The following is a 23,153-nucleotide window of genomic DNA, read 5'->3' as shown; positions in this document are numbered from 1 at the left end:
CACTCTGCAAAATACAGTTTGCATAAATTTACATACATTGTAGGATATGTATCATTCTCACAAAAATCCTGAGTGATCAAGGAAACATATATAATATATACACACGCAGGACTGCACAATCAAAATGTAGCATTACAGACACCAAGATAAAGGCATTCCTTTACTTCTTAATGTAGAATCAATGGAGCCTTTCGGGAGCTGTGAGCACCCAGTCTGTCTGCTGGTAAACCTCTTCCTGAAATTCTTCACCTTCAGGTTATGTAATTTCCATCTATTAATTTTCCACTTGATCAGTTTCTCTTTTCACCGTGTATTTGTGATATAAATTTTGACTTGTACAGGTCCTCTGAGATTCAGCTTCCAACAGTGAGGGGCTGTGGTTACGTCACAGTTAAGGTATGAGACAACCAGCCACACTTATGCATTTTATAAAGCCGTGTTCTCAGCCTGAAGTTTCTATTTCTGTATTTAAAATTTAAAGCTGCTCTTCTGCCAGTAGACCATGTTTGTGACCCAACAGATGTGGATAGGTGCCCGCACCCCCCCCCCAGAATGTGGCAGCACCGCAGCCCTAAATGAAATGTGCACAAAGAGCACTTGTTTTCAAAAGCACTTACAATCAAACTAAAAGTATGGAAACCTACCTTTAAAACTATCAAAAAATTCAAAGATATCACAACTTAAAAAGGGCACATTAAATGATGTGAAACATCATCAAATCAGTTATACTTTTAAAAAAAGTGGCTGATCCACCAAAATTTGTTAGAAAGCAGCACTGATCACCTAAAACCATTCTTTGTCAGGAAATGTAAAAGGTGTTGTTTCTTAAAACTTACTTTAAATTTTGTCAAAAAAATATGAAATAAAATGATAAAAACGGTAATGACAAATGTGGCAGGAAAGAGGAGCTCGTCCCACATTAAAGCAGCAGCCTTGTGTGGACTCTTGTCCCTCCACTGAGATGAAAACACCAAAACTGCAAACATGCGTCTTCAGCCAATAACTGATGGGGTGGTTCATTTTTTATTTGTCTATTTCAAACATGGCTCACAGCCAACTTTTACCCTACATTTATGAGAAACACATAATTTAAAGGTAAAACACCTAAAACAGAGGTGTCCACAAATCAACAGTCCAGAGTTTTTGTCCCGAAGGCTTTTTATTGGCAAGATGCTGTACAGACGCTTAGACTCCTCGAGGCTGCTTGAAGTTCATGCCGACGGTGGGCTGGGTGACCTGCAGGTTGGACAGACTGCCAAAGTCCTGAGGGACAAAAACAAAGACCGGTGTAAGAACAGATGTGAAACGAATAACTGCCAGTCAACAGTATGTCTGAGAGCGCCAGGGTCTGACAGGCACAGACAGTCCTGCAAACACAGGGAAGGCTCACATATTCATATACCTGTAATTTTTAAATGACCTGGCAACCAGGGCACCATGATCACCTTTCGATACAGGCTGAAGGGAAATACAAACACAAAACTAACCGCACAGTCACACTGCTCACCTGCTTGTGTCTTTTAATGGAATTACCTTACAAATAATTCGACCTGCTCTTTAGTAAAGAGCATCCAAGAAGTTTGTACTTCAGCTTTGGTGAATTAATTTCTATTAATTAGAACTCATTAGAAGGAATTGTTGCTGCAGCAGCCAAAACACTAATGTTGACATTTCAAAATGCAGAGTCCAGAAACTAACAGGTGATTTTAAGGTTGCTGCGACCACTTTAACTATAGTCATAATAAAAAGAATCAAAAAGGCCGATCATTAGCAGGTCTTAGAATCAGGTAAATACAACCTCAGAAGAAGAACACGACATATTTAACACAGTCTGCAGAAATGCAAAAGCAGTGAGTGTTTTATAGACAGAATTTCTAAGCATCGCCGACTGATGGAAGATTTCAATCTCATCTCTGCCTTTTGCATATGACGCAGTCCTGTTGGCTTCATCAGGCCCCCCCCCCCCCTCTATTTTTAAGATTAGGCTTAAAACTTTCCTTTATGATAAAACTTACAGACGGACTGTTTTTCTGTTTCTATTCTTTGCAAATTTATGTTTTGATTTCAAAGGGAAAAAAAGATATATAATTTGTTTTACACTGTATGGATTTGGGGTATAAAATGAAAATAAAAACAATCAGTTTTTGAATATCCATTTTGTACCAAAAAGTACACGGACCTCAGTGACTTACCTGTGTTGTTGCCTTCCTATAACTGCTCTCTAGAATTACACAAGTTTTCTGAAGAGCTGCACTGTCTGGATAATGTTCAACACTCCCCCTCCAGGGTTCCTCACAGCAGAGCGCCCACCTCCCTTCAACTGTTTTTAGTCCTCAGCTCAGCTCGATATCATTAACGAGCTCTGATCTCAAAGAGTCACTTTTCCATCAAACATCTAACAAATGAGCTTCTTATTGCTGTCATCACCTTTGTGAGCCTGTTTCCTTCAGATATTTTCACTTTCATTTGTAGTTGGAAGACCCCTTTAATTCTTTGATTTATGTCTGTTCACAATTTTCACTGCAGTTTGCTTTTGTCTTAAACTCAGCAGATAGAGGATTTAGTTTTGGGGGTGTTTGGGAGGATTAGTTCACTATATAACTGAACCTTGTTTTTTTTTGTTTTTTTTAACTGGTTAATAAAAATTTAGCAACTATAAGATCAATGAGATGCAGGACAAGGAAAGAAATTTCCACTCTTACCCCGGCAGAGTAAGAGTGGACAGTAAAAAACAAAAACTGTACTTGTCCTGTTACAGAGAGACTTACCAGCAGCTTCAGCATCTCCTTGGTGTCGGGATCAACTTCAATCAGCTCCTGATCCAAAGCGGACACCTGGACAGGTAAACAAGAATCACATCAGCCACTACTTTACACCTCTGTTATTTCAGCAGCTACAAAGTATCAACATAGAACTTCGTTTGCTCTCGTCCATCTGATGTGTTGAAAAGTTTTGTCTCAGAGCACCGGCGTTTGAAAAGAACACAAAGTCCTCCCAATACAAGAAAAAATTCATGTTGATTTTTCTGCATTATCAATGACCTGGAAACAGACGCAGCATAATCACTTCAATACAGGACACGCCAGTGAGAAAGGAAGCTGTTCAGTTCAGGCAGACTACCATGACACAAAACACACCACAGGCATGAACTGACTTGATGTGTCCACTGGCCAAACCTCCCAGGGTGAATGAAAAAGTACACTAGACAAGTTGATTGGACAGGCACTGAACAGGTCTCAGCCCAGCCTAAGAGGATGTCAGCCCTTCATAGCACCGAGCAATCAGCTGCTGTGTGTGTGTGTCTACTACTGTTTGTGTAAATAAAAAATTAAATTTGTGCATACTACATTTTAACATATTTGAACACCTCAAACACTCTGGCCACCATTTATCTGTCGCAACTGTACTCAGAAAGCAAAGACCAGATCTGCCCCCACAGTCTTTACTCCCCAATCAGAGGTCACTAAAGTTAATAATGAATCCGTGTCTATGTTAAAAAAAACAAAAAAACAAAACAAACAACCAACAACAACAACAAAAAAAAAACAATGTCGGACTCTGTAGTTTTCTCTGGGCCCCTCCCCAATCAGATCAGGAGCGACACGTTTAGCCGCATGTTCTCCTTGAATCGCTGTCTGTCTGAATGGTGCCCAAAAGGCTGCACACTGCAGCATTTCAATGCATTAGGAGTGAAAAAAATATTTGAGCCACTCAGTGATCAACTCTGCTGATAGTCATAGGAGTATAATGTGCTAAGGAGCTATAGATTTTGCCTCAATATGAAAAATGAAAACTATTGCTACAGCAAATTAGCCACTCATCAATTTTTGTGCAGTTGTTTACTGCAGTAACACTGTATGGTTGTCAAGGACTCGTGAGGCACATGAACACTGCTACTCTGCTGTGCCATATGAGTTTATTTATCTGACCAGCTCTGCAGCAGCCACAAGCTACAGTGAACCGTAACCAGGTCGTTCAGCGCTTCCCACCCCAATGTCAACATTTACAAACGCATCTACAGCAACAACAGCTCAATGCATTACACCGCCAAAGGAAACGATACCACTGGACTCATCATCTGCAGGTTCAACATGCTACCAGAATAAACCAGTTTTACACGAGCAGAATCATCTTAGGATTTCTGAATGCTTTTATCCTGAAAAGGTGATGGCAGTTTGTAATAACTAGCTTAGTGATGCCTTCACTGACCTCTGGTACATAGTTGTCCCTCCTCTCTCTCTCCTCCTCCTGCAGCTTGATGGAGATTCCTCTGACTGGACCCCTCTGGATCCTCTTCATCAGATGTGTTACATACCTGCAAGTGCAGCAACACACACACAAAGCTGTCATTACACAGAAAGCTGCAGTAGGGCTGTGCATTAATCGATCACAGTAATACCGGTATGAATTTTTACTTGCTTTAAAAATGTTGCGATGTCATTGCTATAGCAACGCCATGCATTAACATTCCCTAGTACATGCAACAAGGAGACAAGCCAGGGTTTGGCTGAGAGCAAGCACCACCTGCCAGTCTCTGATGACGACTTGGTACTTAAACAGGGAGCTACTTCAACAACCTCCAGGAAAGCACAGTACTCTGCAAAATATGCAAAAAACCATCTGCACTAAAGTGGAAACAAACAGCTTTTCACCACTTGAGGCAAAAAACACACCATTGAGTACAACCAAGCTACAAAGGAGTAGGCGCTAGCAGCTGGGCTGACACTACCTAGGCTACTTTTGTGCTCATATTTGACTGATGATATGTCACTGGATATGATGCTGTATCACTACTATTGCACTGTAATGCTGCTGCTGCCATCTTGTTTCAGTCGATTCACACTTCAAATTAGGAAGTGTCATAAATGACAGCTGCTCACTGGAGAAGAAGGATGGAAAATGCACTTCATTTACTTGCTGCTGTGCACAGGTTGTTCTGAGTTAACACAGAGTACAAGATCTATAGATTTATATTTAATAAAGGATAACCATGCAGAGAACTACAAATTCCACAGCTTCCATACTACACAGACCTCCCATGCTGAGATCCGTTCTCCACACTTCATTAATGTTTACCATCGCAGGAACTATGAGTGTCTGAGAGCACCAGGGTCTGATAGGAACTGGCAGTCCTTCAAACACGGGAAAGGCTCACAGGTTCATCTTCCTGTAATTTTAATGACCAGGCAACCGAGACGCCATGATCACCTTTCGATACAGGGTGCCAGATAACCAAGACAAATGTTGGTGGGCTCTACTCTGCTCTACTCACCCAGCAATCTTGTTGCGGAGCTTCTTGCTGGGGATGATGGCTATCTCCTCACATACTCTCTTGTTGGTGTGGAAGTCATTTCCCAGCCGGGTGTAGTACTTCTCGATGATGACCCTGGCAGCCTTCTTCACTGTCTTGGTCCTGACTCGTCCCTGCAAAAAATGCCAGAAGTGTGTACTTGTTAGTTTTAACAGCATTTGGGTAAATCGTTGGGAACAGTCATGTTCTGACACTGTTGTTCTGAAAAACATCACTATCAGTTTGCCACCGCAAGCTGACCATAAATCCTATTTTAGGCCTGGCCAATTTGCAGGCATCTCCCTACCTGCTGTCTGACCAGGTCAAAGCTGTAGCTGTCCTTGATGTCATTAGGCTGATTTTTCACAGAGCCTCCAGCACATCATCTTGGACTGTACCAGGCAATGCTAGTCCTTGTTCTGCTCTGCAAAGCCAGTGAGCTCAGTGTAGAAGCACAATAACCAGTTTTCCTCCAGTTCACAGTAGATCACCTGCAGAGCAGAACAAGGACTAAAGCCATGAGCTGCAGTCCAACACGGCAGAGTTAAAGTCCATCTGACTTGGAGATGACAGGCTGAGTGAAAAGGCAGCTGAATGGCTTTTGGGACCAGCACACCCAAGATACTAACAACATCATTTGTAAACAGGATGGAGAATCACAGGCAAACATTCCCCCATCATAAAGAAGTGTCAAACTGGCAGAGGTTTGTGAATCACTTCCCAGGGCAGAGCTCAAACAGATCTCAAAGATGTGAGTTTGGTTAAGCTTTAAACTGGCATCACAATTTTTGTATCCAGACATGCAGCACTAATCATGTAATCACAAATGTGAAAGAATAATTCAGATTCAAAAAAGGAGTCTACCAAAAAATAGATAAGAGGTATGATCTACTTCAAACATTTAACTCAGATTAAAGAGCGCCAGTAATCCTGCTCATTTAATCTAAGCTAATTTGAGTTAGCAGCCCCCCGCCCCCCCATTTCTTTCTTACACTCTTTTCTGTGAGCCTGTGCTAATTTAGTCTTTAGGTTTTTGTCTTGGTAACTTTTAATAATGCGTCTTTTTACATCAGTCTGGCTTTATATTTCATATGAAACGGGGAGGGGCGTTCTTTGCTTGCGCACCGGGCTAGCTTTCAGGAAAAGGGGAGCGATACTTAAGGGTAATGTAACCGCTTTTAATCGTTCGTGTACAAACACGAATAACACTGGTGTTATTCTTTCATTCATGTCCACATGATCCGTTTCAAACCTGTACAAGCTCACTCCGTCGGCTGCTCCGTTAGCAGCAGCGCTGTAAAAACGCCGCTAAAACTTTGTTATCTAACGTCAATACTACAGCCACAAGGCAAGGTTAAGGACCCGCTACCCGTTTATATGGTTAAAATTGAATATAAAACGTTAAATCGACAGGATTAGGATAGATCGCCCAGGTAGTCATATATGAATCACCCACCATGTTGGATCGGCCTGGTAGAAGAGGACAAGCAGACTTCCGGTGGAAGTTTAAACCAGCAGGCGGAAGTACAGAACAGAAACGAGCTGTCCCTACAGCGACCCCCTCCGACCTTAAGCTAAACAACAACCCCGAACATGCACGCTACCTCAAACCATTTTCCTTTTGTGTTACTGTCTCCTCTACTCGCTCTTTCGTCCTGCTGCTCGTGAGTCAGAAATGTGTCTGAATATATGCCATCTCGAAGGATGTCTCCGTTTCTACAAAGGATCCTGAGGATTGAAGATGAACATACGGCTGCATCCCTTGTGGAATTCTTCTGTGTTGTCACCTTATGAATTAAATTAGAAGTATAAAACTGTTGAAAACTGTTTATTGCAACAGTTATTAAGCAAGGAGGTGCCCTCAGCTCTTTTCTCCAGGTGGAAGAGACCAAGATTCCAGCTCAGGAAGTGTGTAAATGAAGAATGGATATACAAACTGATACTGCTGAAGATGCATTCAGTAAATATGGCACCAACATGTATTTTTGCTCTGTGACCCAAATGGTCTGTGAGAGTTGGCATTGTCATGAAATAAGATTTGAGTTGTATCTTGCTACACCACTTTTTGTTCTTGGTTTACCTACTTGGACTCGTGGGATTAATAGTTTTCATTAGTATGGAAATTTATTCTGACAAAGGAGAAATGACAGCTGCACTACTGGATTTTATGAGAAGAGAGAGTAAGTGGGAAGAGATTGTGAGAGGGAGTATGATACACGAAGGCAAATAGTATAACACAGAAAAAGGAGGCATCTAGTACAGGTGAATTATAAAGTAATAGAAGATGCGCTCAAAGACAGGGCAGATCCAATAAGGTTATATATAAAGCAAAGCCAAGAGACCAAAAGGATGTCGTCTTGCTACATCCAAATAATCAAAAGTGCCTGCATCTGACAATACAATGTCTGAGTCTGGTAGAAATAAAAAAAAAATAGTCTTCACTTATCACATGTAAATGAAGACCCATTTGGAATAATACAAATACCTGTCAGAAAAAGAAAATACAGAATTTTTCACCATGGCATGAGAGAGGGATAAAAATCTAGAACATGTTCAAGAGAGAACCTTCATTTAATTCCAAGGACTTACATTAAAATATAGAATCAGCAATAATCTTGAATATTGCAATTGAAGTCCTTTATAAAAGAGAGATTTAATCCCAATCAACTGAACTTAGAAATGCCCATATGGGTAACAATTTTGTAAAGCTATGAACCCCTAAATTATCAAAAATGTATAAGCTATTGTTAAAAGTTGTTAAATCAACACAAGTATGTTAAACACCAAAATGACTAAAACTTACAACTCACACAATACAAAAGTCTTCATAGAACACACTAATGGCCACGCAACTAGCTAACTGTAATGGAGGAGATCTGTACCTCAGCAAGGCACAGCACCGTCACGGTGCGTGGGCGCAGGCCGTGTGAAGGTGGAGAGGACCCAAAAGCAGGACGCAGGAGTAGGTGAACCAATATGAGCCTTTATTGTGGCTAAACGCAAGTAAATACAAGACCCAAAAAAAGATAAAACTAAAGAAAAACCTAAACTGGAAGGAAACTAGGGACCACAAGACACTGGGTGAAGGCAGGCCCAAACACACTGCCATGAAGACAACAAGACTCTGACGTCTGACAAGGGGAAAACTGAGACAATAAATACACAGAGGGAACGAGGGGTGAGTGGAAACAGCTGGAGCAACAGGTGAAGAGAATGACACTAAGGAGACTCAGGGAAGTAAAACAAAACACAAAGCACAAGAGACAGGAGATGTCAAAATAAAACAGGAAGTGAGAAAACTGATACACAAATGCAAACATGAGACCACATAAAGAGGACAGACTAGATACAACACCGGGAGACAGACACTGTGAAAATAAACAAAAGCAACTCCACACAACGGGGAAACACTTCGGGATGGAACACAGGGAGAACTAAGGTGTAAAGCAATTAGAACTAACTAAGAATACATACATGAAACAAAATAACCAAAACAAAACAGTAACAGGGCACAGGCACTAGCTAGAACCCTGTACATGCATGCTATATGGTCTTCTATTTCTGTTCAGAAGTTCTGGCAAAGGTTATGTGAAGAACTATCCACATGATTTAGTTGTTGCATCCCAGCCTCACCCACACTGTGGATTTTAGGTGAGTTAAGTGAATTACTTTTGGAAGTAAATACATCACACGTAGTTCTTACCTCCTTATACATCGCTGAGAAAACTATCCTCATAATTTGGAACGCAAAACATGGTTTCTGTGTAATTCAGTATAGGAATTTACTTCTAGATTACATTAGTCTGCCTTCTCTACAAACCAATTGGATGAATTTGATTCTCTCTGGCCCTACTGATCAATTCCATTACTTGGTGGGGGTGGTCAACTGTAGTCTGGGTAGTCTGAGTAGGTACTAAAAGTACTTGGTACCAGGTACTACCACCTAATAGAAAACCCTAAAAAAATCAGTTGAGTCAAGTAAAGTACTAGTGGAAAAGAGGCAAAGGATGATGGGTCAGTGCATAAGGCCTATGCATGTATCCCGAAACTGCTCTACAGGGAGGTAAAAGAAGTGTTGTTAGGATGGATAGTTAAGTCTCAGTCACCCTATGATGCTCCAGTCATATGAGTGAGGAAGGATAGCTACCTGCATGTCTGTGTTAATCATCAGCTCTTCAATAATGAAACTGTACCAAACTGATACCCCTGGATCTGACTAACTCACTGGTGGGATGCAGCTAGTTTTGGATACTCAATCTGGAAAAATTGTTTGTTTGTTTTTTTACAGAGAAGTCTAATATCAGGGTTCTAGGCAGAAATAAATGTCACACCACACCTGCTAGCTAATTTTGGTGATAGATAGATAGATAGATAGATAGATAGATAGATAGATAGATAGATAGATAGATAGATAGATAGATAGATAGATAGATAGATAGATAGATAGAGAGATAGAGAGATAGATAGATAGATAGATAGATAGATAGATAGATAGATAGTGAGCCAGAAGAATTACACTTACATGCATTCATGTGTCCCAGAGCACTGTTTTCTTCCACTAATAGGTTTGCAGAAATCACATAAGCACACACAACAAAAACATTATATTCCAAGTGCTTTTTCACGTGCATTTTTAATATGCTTTGTTACAGATGCAGCAGTTGGTGACCCGTTAACTTGTTCTCTTTTTCCCTCTTCTTCTTCTTTGTCGTCTTTCCTTTTACTGATCTTCCCCTCCCTGTCTGTCAGCTCTGGCATAGTAGAGCTATATCATACATTAGTGTCATTAATTTATTAAAGAAAGAAAGAAAACACTAGCAAGAGGAGGCAATATAGAGCTCTTCTTGGCAAAGCAAACGTGTTTAGCAAAACAGCAGACCACAATTTTTCTTAAATGTTTGTACTTCATTTCCCATGCGGCATTCTTCTGTCACGTGACTAGTCACAGTCACATGCCAACATGGCTGCCACTATATCCAACGAAGATTTCGTCAACTTACAGCTTCTTCTGAAGGTACTTCTATTGAATATTTTGTAAAACAGTCAGTTTTCAGACTATATCTGAAAGCTATAATTAGTCTGCTAGCTCCTTTGAGTTTCTTATTCAGAAACTCTTTGTGTACTCACGCTGTTTGTAAGTGTTCACTGTGAGTTGATTTTTGTCTCTGGAGGCTCCTTCGAAAGATGCAGTGAGAGAGGTCTGTGTGCAGAGTCAGAAAGGTCTGAGTCACCAGCTGACTGAGAGCACTGCAGCAACACTCGGCATCTCTGCAGCCCAGGCTGCACAGGTAACATACAAGCCTGCTTAAGTGTGTCCTGTGTGTGCAGACTCATGCTGATAGCACATCTACCAGTTCACTACTTTAAACTACTATACTACATGCAGTACACATGCACCCAACTGTTTTATTATTGTTTCTTTCATAAATAGAACACAGTGATTTTGAGAGTGCATTATGGCATCCTTAGCTGCATCCTACTTTTATGTGTCCAGTAGTTTTGGAAAAAAACAAACAAACAAATTGTTTTGCTTTCTGCCTCAACTGCCTTTACTTCTGTGCAGGGGCGTAGTAATGAGTTTCCTATTGGGGGGGGACATATCGGAAACCTGACAGATCCATAAATACTCTGAGAAAAGCATTAAAAAAATGCTGTTTGATCCTTTACTTTATTATTTTTCAAATGTTTCTTGGAAAAATAGTGTTGTGTACACTTATATGATTGCATGTATAATTTACATATGTATATGTTTTATAATCATAGGACGTGGGCAAACTGGCTTGAGCACAGATAAATGTTACCAGTGCACAGATAAATGTTACCAGTGCACAGATAAATGTTACCAGTACACAGATAAATGTTACCAGTACACAGATAAATGTTACCTGTGCACAGATAATTGTTACGAATGCACAGATAAATGTTACCAGTGCATACTTACCAATGCCCAAATGTTACCAGTGCACAGATAATTGTTACCAGTGCACAGAGAAATGTTACCAGTGCACAGAGAAATGTTACCAGTGCACAGAGAAATGTTACCAGTGCACAGTGCACAGATAAACGTTAACAGTGCACAGATAAACGTTAACAGTGCACAGATATATGTTACCAGTGCACAGATAAACGTTAACAGTGCACAGATAAACGTTAACAGTGCACAGATATATGTTACCAGTGCACAGATATATGTTACCAGTGCACAGATAAATGTTACCAGTGCACAGATAAACGTTACCAGTACACAGATAAATGTTACCAATGCACAGATAAATGTTACCAGTGCACAGATAAATGTTACCAATGCACAGTTAAACGTTACCGGTACACAGATAAACGTTACCAGTGCACAGATAAACGTTACCAGTGCACAGATAATTGTTACCAATGCACAGATAAACGTTACCAGTGCACAGATAAACGTTACCAGTGCACAGATAAATGTTACCAGTGCACAGATAAATGATACCAGTGCACAGATAAATGATACCAGTGCACAGATAAATGATACCAGTGCACAGATAAATGTTACCAGTGCACAGATAAATGTTACCAGTGCACAGATAAATGTTACCAATGCACAGTTAAACGTTACCGGTACACAGATAAACGTTACCAGTGCACAGATAAACGTTACCAGTGCACAGATAATTGTTACCAATGCACAGATAAACGTTACCAGTGCACAGATAAATGTTACCAGTGCACAGATAAATGTTACCAGTGCACAGATAAATGTTACCAGGGCACAGATAATTGTTACCAATGCACAGATAAATGTTACCAGTGCACTAGCATAAAGTTTCAAAATAATACCATGCTAATGAGCTCTGTCTATTTTTATTTCTGTCATCAAACTCCAGAAGAGCAAATAAAAGAAAAAACACCAGAAAAGGGACGGCAAAGAAATTGTTACATTGTTCCTGAATAAATACAACCGAAAGAAAACGGGTCATTGTCAGTGACATTTTTATAGCAGAATGATTTTAATTAAAGATCCAAGTTTAAAAAATCCACCTTTTAAGTGGGATGAGTTTTTATTTGGATTTTTGTACTCAGTGGACATGGACTCAGAATCTAAATGTTTATTCAGAATTTTAAAGAATGCTTTTTCAGGTAGACTGCAGCTTGTAAAATTTTAAAAGATCTAGGCTAAATGGGGAAAAAAACACTGTGGTAAATTATCCAGAATTTGTTTGACTCTGTACAAATTTTATTGAAATTTGAGTTTATTTATATGTCAAAGTATACGCCTCTTAAATTTATATCAAATGTTTATTTTGTTCTATTTATTTATTATAAATTTTATTTTTACTTGTTGGTTTTCACATAATTATATACATAATTATATGTTATCTTAAGAAAACTTTGGAAAAATAAAGGATGGGAAAAAAGAGGGCTCAGTCTGCCAACATGAGTTTAATGAAAAGTTGGATTTTTTTTTTTTTTTTTTAATTGTACAATTTTAAAATTGTGTAATAGATGTTGTGCAGCAAGGCGGCATGGTGGTTAACACTACTGCCTCACAGCTAGATTGACATCTAGGTCTGGGTTCGATTCCACCTTGGCCCGGGTCTCTCTCTGTGTGGAGTTTGCATGTTTTCCCCGTGTCTGTGTGGGTTTCCTCCCACAGTCCAAAGACATGCAGTTACTGGGGTTAGGTTAATTGGTCACTCTAAATTGCCCATAGGTGTCCGTAAAAACAGTTTGCCATGAAAGAAGAAACTTAAAAAATGTCACAGAATTCATTAAATTTGAGTTAACCATACTTGTGGACACTCTATTATATCTATAATTTTATGGTTTAAAACTTACTGTAAGTTAACTATTTTTCATTCCTTGAAAATCAGTAGTAGTTATCACATTTTGCAGATAGAACCTTATAATTCCAAACAAAAAATGAGTTTTTAGAATTAGAAGGTTCTATCTGCATTTTACTTGTTCAAAAAAAAAAAAAACCCCCAAAAAACTCATTTGCACATTTAATAGCATTTTGATATTACTGATTTAGAATACATATAGGGTGTGTTTCATAATCATGTGTGAACAAGACTTATTCCATGTGTAATTTTTGCTATACAGAGTGCAAAAACTTTAAAGCTCAATATCTCAAAACTGGTCAGAACGTAGATAGAACCTTATAATTCTAAGGGGACGAAATGTTACCAGTGCACAGATAAATGTTACCAATTCACAGATAAATGTTACCAGTGCACAGATAAATGTTACCAGTGCACAGATAAATGTTACCAATTCACAGATAAATGTTACCAGTGCACAAATAAATGTTACCAGTGCACAAATAAATGTTACCAATGCACAGATAAATGTTACCAGTGCACAGATAAATGTTACCAGTGCACAGATAAATGTTACCAATGCACAGATAAATGTTATCAGTGCATAAACAAATACTACCAGTGCATAGATAATTGTTACAAATGTATAGATAATTGTTACCAGTGCACACATAAATGTTATCAATGCATAGTTACCAGTGCACAGATAAATGTTACCAGGGCACAGATAATTGTTACCAGTGCACAGATAAATGTTACCAGGGCACAGATAACTGTTACCAGTGCACAGATAAATGTTACCAGTGCACTAGCATAAAGTTTCAAAATAAAAGCATACGAGTTAAAGATTTCAAAATCAAGTATTTTTCTCCTCCACTGTGTAATTTTTGGTTGGGACAAATGCGCCTGTCTCCAATATTGGGGGGGGGACACGTCCCCTCCATCCCCCCCAGTTCCTACGCCTATGCTTCTGTGTGAGTCCTGATGTGGACTTAAAATGAGCAGAACTGAGCTAACCCAATTCTGCTCAGCATTAATTTTATCTCTCTATAAGCTTATCGGTGTGACAAATCAGCAGTCTTCTTATAGTTGTTATGAAGGGGGAAACTGTCCATAGAGGCCAAAAGTTTTATTTTTTTTTTTGTACCAGGTTGTAAACATCAAAATATTCACTTATTGCTGGCATTGGTTCCAGATGGCTATAAAAAAAGTGTGAATCTATTTTTCTGTCCTTTAGCTGGTTCAGTCCCTCCATGTCCTCTCCCATCATATCCTCTTCTACAACCTCACCTCTCCAGAGCAGATCCTCGCTGTATTCCCTGAGTCCTTCCACTCCAGTCTGAAGAACCTGATCACCAAAATTCTGCTGGAGAACAGGTCAGTCCAGAAACACCTTGACCATTACACACCTTTCATTCCTTTTACAGGAACAAAGTATTTTTGTTATTCCCTTCAAAAAAATGCCAGCTAGCCATCTCTGCTTATCTGGGGCCAGGTCGTGGGGGAAGCAGCTTAAACAGAGAAACCTAGACCTCCTTCTCCCCAGCTTATCTGGGAGACCACAGACATTCACAGGCCAGCTGAGAGATATAATCTCTCCAGGGTGTCCTAGTTCTACCCCGGGGACATGCCCAAAACATGTCCCCCAAGAGACCCCCAGGAGGAATCCTAGTCAGATGCCTGAACCACCTCAATTGGTTCCTTTCAGTGTGGAAGAATATTGGCTGCACTATCCTATCCTAGGGGAGAGGCCAGCCACCCTTTGGAGGAAGCTCATTTCCATCCGTAACCTCATTCTTTTGGTCACTACCAAAAGCATATGACCATAGGTTAGGGTAGGGACGTAGATCAACCGGTAAATCGATTCACATTTATGCTCATCTCTCTCTTCACCACGATGGACCGGTGCAGCATCCGCATCACTGCAGCCGCAGCCCCGATCCATCTGTCAATGTCCTGCTCCCCTCTCCCCTCACTCGTGAACAAGACCCCAGGATACTTAAACTCCTCCTTTTGGTGGGCCTACAGGACTCAATAAAAATATTGATCACCAAAAAAAATAAATAAATAAACTGGAAAAAAAACATTTAATCACGAAAAGAAGGTAACGTGGCCTCTAGGGGGCATGGTAAAGGATGGTGAATGTGTTTGACAGGTAGAGAGCAACATTATGTTGTTCTTTCTTAGTATTCTTACCACCTTACTATTTGCTGAAGCAGGATGATGTAACTGGAAGCTATTTCATTAATGTAATTAATGTCTCTGCTGTTTTGCAGTGCAACATGGAAAACAGAAGCCCTCAGTAATCAGAGTGAGTAGATTCTGTACTCATTATTTATAGTTATGCACATATGTGTGTGTTTAAGGCCTTAAGGCCTTCAGGATGTGGAGGTCGACTTTTGTCATTTTTAAAAATACTTTCTCCTGTCAGTTGGTGAATACACTTTTTTTGTTTTTATACTCCAAGATGAAGATTGGTCAGATCAGTCCTTTCTACTCCGTTTTAATCTGCTGATCACTGGAATCAGCTGAGAGTTTCTTCATTAGGTTCCTGCTGCTGGGTGATTTTAATTTTCATCTTGATGACAGTTCTTGCACTTTTGCTACCGACTTTCTTAATTTTATTCAACATGAGACTGGCCCAACACATATTGATGGTTACAGCCTTGACCTGATTATGTCACATGGTGCTTTTGTGTTTTAAATATAGTTATTGTTGCTCTGGCTTCCCCTGTGGGGTTTAAAATGGTTTACTCGCTATATAGGTTGAGCTGTCTCTCATTTGGGCAGGTCAGTTGGTTGAGTTCTGTTATTTTGTTAAACATATCTTTTGTGTAAAGTTTTGTTTAGTCTTTTATGGGCCCACTGATTTCTTAAAATAGCTTATTTTCACGAGTTTGTATTTGTTTATATTGTTTTTGTCCTTTTTTGGGTACAATAAAACCCACAGTTTGGAAATTATACCTGTGACTATATGTTCTTGGCTGCTTGGTCCATGATAGCCAAATGGCAGGTCCACCACTGGTGCCCTGTGCTTTTCACAGATGAGAGCAGGTTCAACCTGAGCACATGTGACACATCTGAAAGGGTCTGTAGAAGTTGCAGAGATTGTTATGCTGCCTGTAACATCGTTTATTATGCACAGTTCTCTACAGGCTAGGCAACAGCACCCTGACTGCCATTAGGTATTGGAATGAAATCCTTTGTCAGAGCCTATGCTGGTGCAGTGAGTTCTGGGTTCCTCCTGGTGCACAACGATGTCTGGCCTCGTGTGGCCAGAGTATGTAGGCAGTTTCTTGAAGATGAAGAAATTGATACCAGTGACTTGCCCTTACACTCACTTGACCTAAATAGAATAGAATAGAACACCTCTGGGACATTATGTTTCATCCATCCCATACTGTCAGGTTGGACCTCAGACTCTCCAGGAGCTCAGTGATTCCCTGGTCCAGATCTAGGAGATCACCCATCATCTGTCATCTCATTAGGATCATGCCTCAGTGTTGTCAGGCATGCCTACGTGCATGTGGGGGCCATACAAACTTCTCAGTACCATTTTTGAGTTGCTGCAATGAAATGTTGGCAAAATGGACTAACCTGCCTCATCAATTTTTTTACTTTGATTTTTGGGTTGTCTTTGAACTCAGCTCTCTGAACACATTGCCCAGAACATAATCACTATTGATATCCAGCGTGTTTTTTTTCCTATTGAGAGCTGATGTGTTGTCAAAGTGTTCTGTTAATTTTTTTGAGCACTTTGTGTCAATATAATGTCCTCTGTGTGTGTGTGTGTGTGTGTGTGTGTGTGTGTGTGTGTGTGTGTGTGTGTGTGTGTGTGTGTGTGCGCAGTCTCTCTCCCTCAACTGAAGGACTTGGATTGGAGAGTTCACATGGTGACCAGCTCAGACTCTGTCAGTCGGATGTCAGTGCCATCCTGCCTGGTTCAACTCCAGGTCAGTATGAGACCATGTGATGTCTGCTAGAAAATGTTTTTGTAAAAATATAAGCTAAAGCAGGCGTTTCAAACTCAATCACAGAACAAGCCAAAATTGCAAACACAGTCTAGGTGGGGGCCAAACAGGACAAACCTTTATTCGTCCATCCATCCATCCATTCTCTTCCACTTACCCTGCTCAGGGTCGCGGGGGGGCTGGAGCCTATCCCAGCTGTCATAGGATGAGAGGCAAGGTACACCCTGAACAAGTCGCCAGTCTGTCGCAAGGGCAACACAGAGAGACAGACAACCAGTCACACCTATGAGCAATTTAGAGTGACTAATTAACCTAATCCCAGTAACTGAATGTCTTTGGACTGTGGGAGGAAACCGGAGTACCCGGAGGAAACCCACGCAGACATGGGGAGAACATGCAAACTCCACACAGAGAGAGATCCGGGCCAAGGCAGAATCTAACCCAGACCTTCTAGATGTCATTCTAGCTGTGAGGCAGTAGTGCTAACCACCATGCCACTGTGCCACCAGTCTAAAGAGTCTAAAGCAGGGCTCCAGGCCTCAAGAGCCCCTGTCCTGCAGGTTTTAGATGTGTCTCTGCTTCAACACACCTGAGTCAAATATAGAAGTCATTAGCAGGACTCTGGAGAACTTGACTGCATACTGAGGAGGTAATTCAGCCATTTGATTCAGGTGTGTTGGATCAGGTATACGTCTAAAACCTGCAGGACAGGGGCTCTCGAGGCCTGGAGTTGAAGAGCCCTGGTCTAAAGTCTAAAGATTGACCAGTTGAAGAGTCTAAAACTGGAAATATTTTAATCTTTGCAATATGAATTTGAATGGCCATTATACAGCCACTTTTTCCTCAACACATTAAATAAAATCTAAAATTATATTTTTCTTCAAAAATAACATCAGGGAAAATGAGAATGTTTCAAACTGATAAAAATTAGCAAATTTTTCAGATAAAAACTGTCATGTGATATCAGCAAAAAGTCCATAAACACGAAGCAACAAGTTATTTAGTTTCTCTCTTATTCCATTTCTCTCTTTCTTTCCATGAACTGACATGTTTCCTCAGGCAGCTCTGTGATAAGTCACATCACTAAATTCAGAAGCTAGTTCCTCTAGAAAAGACCGAAACTGCCAGTGATTGAAACCTTTGCCTCTTATATAGGGGTGGCTGTGGCTCAGGAGGTAGAACAGGTCACCTACCAATCAGAAGGTTGGCGGTTTGATTCCTGGCTGCATGCCAAAGTATCCTTGGGCAAGATACTGAACCACAAGTTGCTCTCCGACGGAAGCGTTGGAGTATGAATGTGTGTGAATGTTAGACAATAAACACTTAGCTTAGATTCATATGGAAGTGTTTGTGTGTTTGAATGCAAATGTGTTGTATAAGCACTTTGAGTGCTCAATTAGAGTAGAAAAGTGCTATAAAAGAACTAGTCCATTTACCATAAAGTTCACCGTCTGTGTTTATGATGCTTATGATGCATTCTGTGTTCAGGACTTTGCTGAGCAGCGTATCCTGGTGTGTGATGCACTGTCAGCTCACCTGTGCAGGTCTTCCTCTGCATATTCTCCTGCATCCGTCCCATAAATTAACTCGTTTCCCTGCAGATCGCAGGCGGGGACGGTGTTTACCTCTGATGTCAGCGAACAGGTCCTTTGACTCCTGTCTTCAAAGCCCACTTTTTGTTTGGCCATTTTTGAGGGTCAGGCTTAAATGTTGCTGTAAAAAGCTGCGTGGCAGCTGTTGCAGTGCGTAGTGGGATTTGTAATATAAGTGGTGGGAGCGCTATTTATTGGCAGACCATTAATAATAAGTTGCATTAATAATAGGGTGGACTATTGTAATTCATTATTATCAGGCTGTCCTAAAAGCTCCCTGAAAAGCCTTCAGCTGATCCAAAATGCTGCAGCTAGAGTACTGACAGGGACTAGAAAGAGAGAGCAGATTTCTCCCATATTGGCTTCTCTTCATTGGCTCCCTGTTAAATCTAGAATAGAATTTAAAATTCTTCTCCTCACATACAAGGTCTTGAATAATCAGGCACCATCTTATCTCAAAGACCTCATAGTACCATATCACCCCAATAGAGCACTTCGTTCTCAGACTGCTGGCTTACTTGTGGTTCCTAGGATACTTAAGAGTAGAATGGGAGGCAGAGCCTTCAGCTTTCAGGCCCCTCTTCTGTGGAACCAGCTTCCAGCTTGGATTCGGGAGACAGACACCCTCTCTATTTTTAAGAATAGGCTTAAAACTTTCCTTTATGATAAAGCTTATAGTTAGGGCTGGATCAGGTGACCCTGAACCATCCCTTAGGTATGCTGCTATAGGCCTAGTCTGCTGGGGGGTTCACATAATGCACTGTTTCTTCTCATTCACCTTATTTACTTTGTTTATACTCCACTCTGCATTTAATCATTAATTGATATTAATCTCTGGCTCTCTTCCACAGCATGTCTTTCTCTCCCCTCAGCCCAACCGGTCGCGGCAGATGACTGCCCCTCCCTGAGCCTGGTTCTGCTGGAGGTTTCTTCCTGTTAAAAGGGAGTTTTTCCTTCCCACTGTCGCCAAGTGCTTGCTCATAGGGGGTCGTTTTGACTGTTGGGTTTTCTCTGTATTATTGTAGGGTCTTTACCCACAATACAAAGCGCCTTGAGGCGACAGTTTGTTGTGATTTGGCGCTATATAAATAAAATTGAATTGAATTGAATTGAATAACCATATTAAATTATCTTGCAGGCCAAATATAATTATATGCTTGAGTTTGACACATGTGAGCCGAAGCATCAACAGCTTTTTACAAAAGTTCTAAAAGTAGATGAATTGACCCTAGTGGACCCAGTAATGTTTATTTACTGAAGAAAATGATACAATATTAACCATCTATGAGGGGCAAAAATGTGCAGTCCTTTGCTTTCAATATCTGGAATGACCTCCGTGTGCAGCAGGAACTGCTGAACATTTTTGGCGATTGTTGATCAGTCTTGCACATATGCTTAGAGGAATTTCTGGCCATTTATTCAGTTTCAACATTAGAACGTTGATGGGCTCTCTTCAACATTTCTGCTGGATTAGGTTTAGGGCTTTCACCTGGTCATGTCAAAACATGTTTCTCGGTTAGGACAAGGTTCTCTTGCTGAAATGGTTTCCTTTGTCCAAAGATAACATTTCTTATTTAAATCAGAAAGTTCTATTTTGGTCTTACCTATCTGCAAAAAAAACCTTTCAATGTTTTGTCTTTAACAAAATGCAAAGGGGAAGCAGTGCTCGTCCTCACAGCCCTCCCATGCAGACCATTGTAGTTCAATATTCTCCAGATTGTGGACACATGAACATGAGCCAAAGTGAGAGAGGTCTGTAGCAGATTAGAAGTTACCCTGGTATGTCTTCAAGAGTTTTTGAAATAAGCTTCAACCATGGGGTGGTAAAAAGTGATTTGGATCCAGACCTTAGTGACCTTAGTGTATGGATACAGCGTATCTGGAATATGGAATGGAATTTTAATATCGATGCATCATATTCTAAAACCACGTACTTGATTTTGAAACTGCAATACACTACAGGAAGATATGGGAGCAGTATTGCCTCCATTGTCTGCCAATAACAACAATAACAATGAAGAAGAAAGTAATGTGAACAATATAACGATGGTGGAACAGAGAGGAGGGTGGAGAAAATGAAAGAAAATGGAGACGGACTGTCAAAGGTGTGGGAGCATTTGACAGAGAACAAAAATAAAGCTGAATGCAGACTGTGCAGAGCAGAGCTTTCCTTCCACGGCAGCATCACTGCAATGCTGAACATTTAAAACCGGAGCTGTGACGTCAGCTCTGGATGGGTACGTTTTAAAATAGTCACACTGATAAAGGACAAAACCAATGGGCCAACATCATTATGAGCCATATTAATGTCAGAGAAGGCAGAGTCCTGCTGCTTTTCAGTGCCCTGTTTGTTCTTATATGTTCTTTCTAACCAAAAATACTTCTACCTTCTTCACTGTAGCGTTCAGGTGGGATTATTTCATCTTCACTGGTCTTCCTTTCTCCCTCATAGATATCGTCTGATCAGTTTTACCGTTAAGTTGTGTTGTTTAGTTTGTCTGTTTTATATTACGAGTTGTTATTTCAACCTTCAATTATTATCATCTCGTAACCTTACTTTAATTTATCTTAACACCTAGTTAATTTAATTTTGTTTCTCCCTTACTACTTACTACTTTATTATTCTATTTGATTTATATTCTATTTTATTTATTTCACCTGAGTGCTAACGTTTATACTTTATTCATTCAGTTCTCTTTTATTTCACTTGCTTTATCACTCTATTCAGTTGTATTTGAATTATTTTTATTATTTGTTTGTTATTCATAAATTTGTTTATCAATTTTATCTTATACTACATCTTTAAATACTTGGAGCTTCCAACTGTTATTTTTCTGATTACTATTTACTATCCTTTGATTACTGATTCAGTAATCAGGCCTCTATGGCCCCCTGTCTCAATCTTTAAAAAAATGCAGCAACAATAGTTAAACCTCCCGTTTTATCTACCATTACAAGCACCAGTGTCTAACAATGTCCACTTTAAAGCGTGCTCAGTAATGTCTAATTTGTGACTAATTTCTAGTAACTTTTATTAGTGGCTTATTTTGTGCTTATGGCTGACTAGTTCACTGGAATGTGTGTTCATTGATATTTAGCAAAATTTACTTGTTTTTCCCGTTTTAGTTCTGGCTCATAAATGCTTAAGGCCTACGTCTGCTCTGTCAGTGGGGGTCAAGAAAACCTTTTGGAAACCTTCGATGATAATGTACATCATACGTAATATTCAGCTTAGGTAGATACTCAAACCTTAATATATTGGTCACTCTTGCTCAAATCACCATATGTTATGTTAACACTCCTAGAACATATGAGGCATTAAATAAGGATAAAAATAAAGTGTCTTCCAGGGCTAATATAAATATTCCAGTGTTTTGCTTTGGTATAACTGAGAACACTGATTAATTTAATGATGATTTTTGAGTAAATAACAATGATAGTTTCCACATAATGTTTCATATGGGTCAAAGGTCAAAGATGGTATGTTCATAAAATTCTCAGCATTCACAAGCCTCCAAACACCAGTGTAGATTGGTTCGTTATGCTGTGTTCAGAGGGGGTGTAGGCAGCTGATTCCCAGTTTTTGAACCTGAGAGTATGAGATAACTGAATAACTGATGGCTGCAGATCACTGCTTTGAAAGTGAAAACTTTATCTGATCGTTTAATAATCTCATATACCGTATGTATTTTCAGATGGTGGATCTGTGTTCATCAGCAGGCAGTGAGTCTGTCTCCTCTGTGACTGTGGAGCTGAGCAGGGAGTCTCTGGACACTATACTGGATGGACTTGGACGCATTAGAGACCAGCTGTCTGTAGTTGCTGGGAAATGATCCCTGAAAGCTCAGTGATGGTGCTTTGATGATTTTCACAGTGTGATGCTGATGTGTTCGGACCACCGCCTCACCTGCCTGTGTGCCACGGCTTAGGTTTCAAACGATGTAACCATAGATTGTTACATATAATGTATGGTTTGGACTGAAGCTGCCTCTCGCTGTCATTTTTGTGCCACAAATTCAGTTGGAACTTTGTCATTTAACTGTAATTTTGCTTTTGACTTCATGTTGCCAAGCCAGAAAACAAGAAACACCCGGCAACATCTTATAAACATTTATCATTTTAACACTTGAATAATCTAAAGAGTAATAACATCCAAGGATCAATATGATGTTGCTTTTTTTGTAACTATTAATATCAAAATAAACTTGTTGTGTGTGTATATATATGTGTATGTGTATATATAGAGAGATATGGATATATAGTAGTAGAACTGCTGTTCCTGCATGTCAGCAGGAGCTAGTTGAGGTGGTTCAGGCTTCTAGTTAGGCTGCTTCCTGGGTGTCTCCCAACTGAGAGGAGGCCCTGGCAGAACCTGCTGGAGAGATTAGAATAGAATAGAAATCCCTTTATTTGTCCCACAATGGGGAAATTTCAATTATATCCAGTTGTGGTCACAAGTTTACATAGATTCATCATGGGTAGAGTTCATTTAAATCAGTTG

General features: G+C 40.1%; 2 protein-coding genes and 2 non-coding genes across 4 annotated transcripts; 1 reads left to right on the top strand and 3 right to left on the bottom strand.

The window, feature by feature from the left end:
* Positions 1-1,004: 1,004 nt before the first annotated feature.
* On the bottom strand, positions 1,005-6,833 carry LOC115781603 (40S ribosomal protein S17). Its single transcript, XM_030731353.1, has 5 exons — positions 6,747-6,833; positions 5,273-5,424; positions 4,210-4,315; positions 2,769-2,834; positions 1,005-1,263 (listed from the first exon to the last, which is right to left on the bottom strand). Exons 1-5 carry the CDS (start codon positions 6,747-6,749, stop codon positions 1,186-1,188), a joined length of 405 nt encoding a protein of 134 aa, XP_030587213.1. The 5' UTR covers positions 6,750-6,833; the 3' UTR covers positions 1,005-1,185.
* Positions 1,330-1,459, bottom strand: LOC115782402 (small nucleolar RNA SNORA71). The gene has a single exon (XR_004020140.1). It is a non-coding gene; the product is annotated as a small nucleolar RNA SNORA71 (small nucleolar RNA).
* On the bottom strand, positions 5,095-5,222 carry LOC115782401 (small nucleolar RNA SNORA71). The gene has a single exon (XR_004020139.1). It is a non-coding gene; the product is annotated as a small nucleolar RNA SNORA71 (small nucleolar RNA).
* Positions 6,834-10,223: 3,390 nt separating the features above from the next.
* commd9 (COMM domain containing 9) lies at positions 10,224-22,871 on the top strand. The gene is made up of 6 exons (XM_030731887.1): positions 10,224-10,304; positions 10,462-10,578; positions 14,327-14,466; positions 15,366-15,400; positions 16,939-17,042; positions 22,348-22,871. Exons 1-6 carry the CDS (start codon positions 10,251-10,253, stop codon positions 22,483-22,485), a joined length of 588 nt encoding a protein of 195 aa, XP_030587747.1. The 5' UTR covers positions 10,224-10,250; the 3' UTR covers positions 22,486-22,871.
* The last annotated feature ends 282 nt before the right edge of the window (positions 22,872-23,153 follow it).

The sequence above is a fragment of the Archocentrus centrarchus genome, chromosome 6, assembly GCF_007364275.1.
Source record: "Archocentrus centrarchus isolate MPI-CPG fArcCen1 chromosome 6, fArcCen1, whole genome shotgun sequence".
NCBI lineage: Eukaryota > Metazoa > Chordata > Actinopteri > Cichliformes > Cichlidae > Archocentrus > Archocentrus centrarchus.
Note: the sequence above shows the minus strand (reverse complement) of the source record. Positions and strands in the feature narration are given on the sequence as shown.